Source organism: Lipotes vexillifer, unplaced genomic scaffold (genome assembly GCF_000442215.2).
Source record: "Lipotes vexillifer unplaced genomic scaffold, Lipotes_vexillifer_v1.1 scaffold147, whole genome shotgun sequence".
Classification (NCBI taxonomy): domain Eukaryota; kingdom Metazoa; phylum Chordata; class Mammalia; order Artiodactyla; family Lipotidae; genus Lipotes; species Lipotes vexillifer.
Window position 1 is genome coordinate 4,607,131 of NW_006778796.1, and position 304 is coordinate 4,607,434.

Below are 304 nucleotides of genomic sequence, written 5' to 3' on the forward strand. Positions count from 1 at the left end.
GGGGGGCCCCCGCCCGCCCCGCACGGACCCGGCACTCACCCGACTCCCTCTTGATGAGCCTGGCTGCCAGCCTGGGTGCGGCGGGCACTCTGCGCTTGGCGCTCTGCTCGCTCCAGTGCTCGCGCCAGTGCCGCAGCTGGGAGTGGATGAAGCGCCACATGAGCCAGGCCTGGGCGGCGCACACCAGGAGCAGCACGCACAGCCTGTGGGCAGAGGGCTCGGTGGGCTCCAGCTGCACGTGCCCTGGGCAGGGGGCAGGCCAGGATCCCGTGGTGCCCGGCCCACCACCACCTCCGGGAAGAGC

General features: G+C 73.7%; 1 protein-coding gene across 1 annotated transcript in view; it reads right to left on the reverse strand.

The window, feature by feature from the left end:
- Nucleotides 1–304, reverse strand: part of TRAM2 (translocation associated membrane protein 2) — a 76,213-nt gene that overhangs the window by 1,313 nt on the left and 74,596 nt on the right. Inside the window, exon 10 of the mRNA XM_007451928.1 lies at nt 40–203. Within this exon, the coding sequence (XP_007451990.1) occupies nt 40–203 (164 nt within the window). The remainder of the gene's footprint in view (nt 1–39; nt 204–304) is intronic.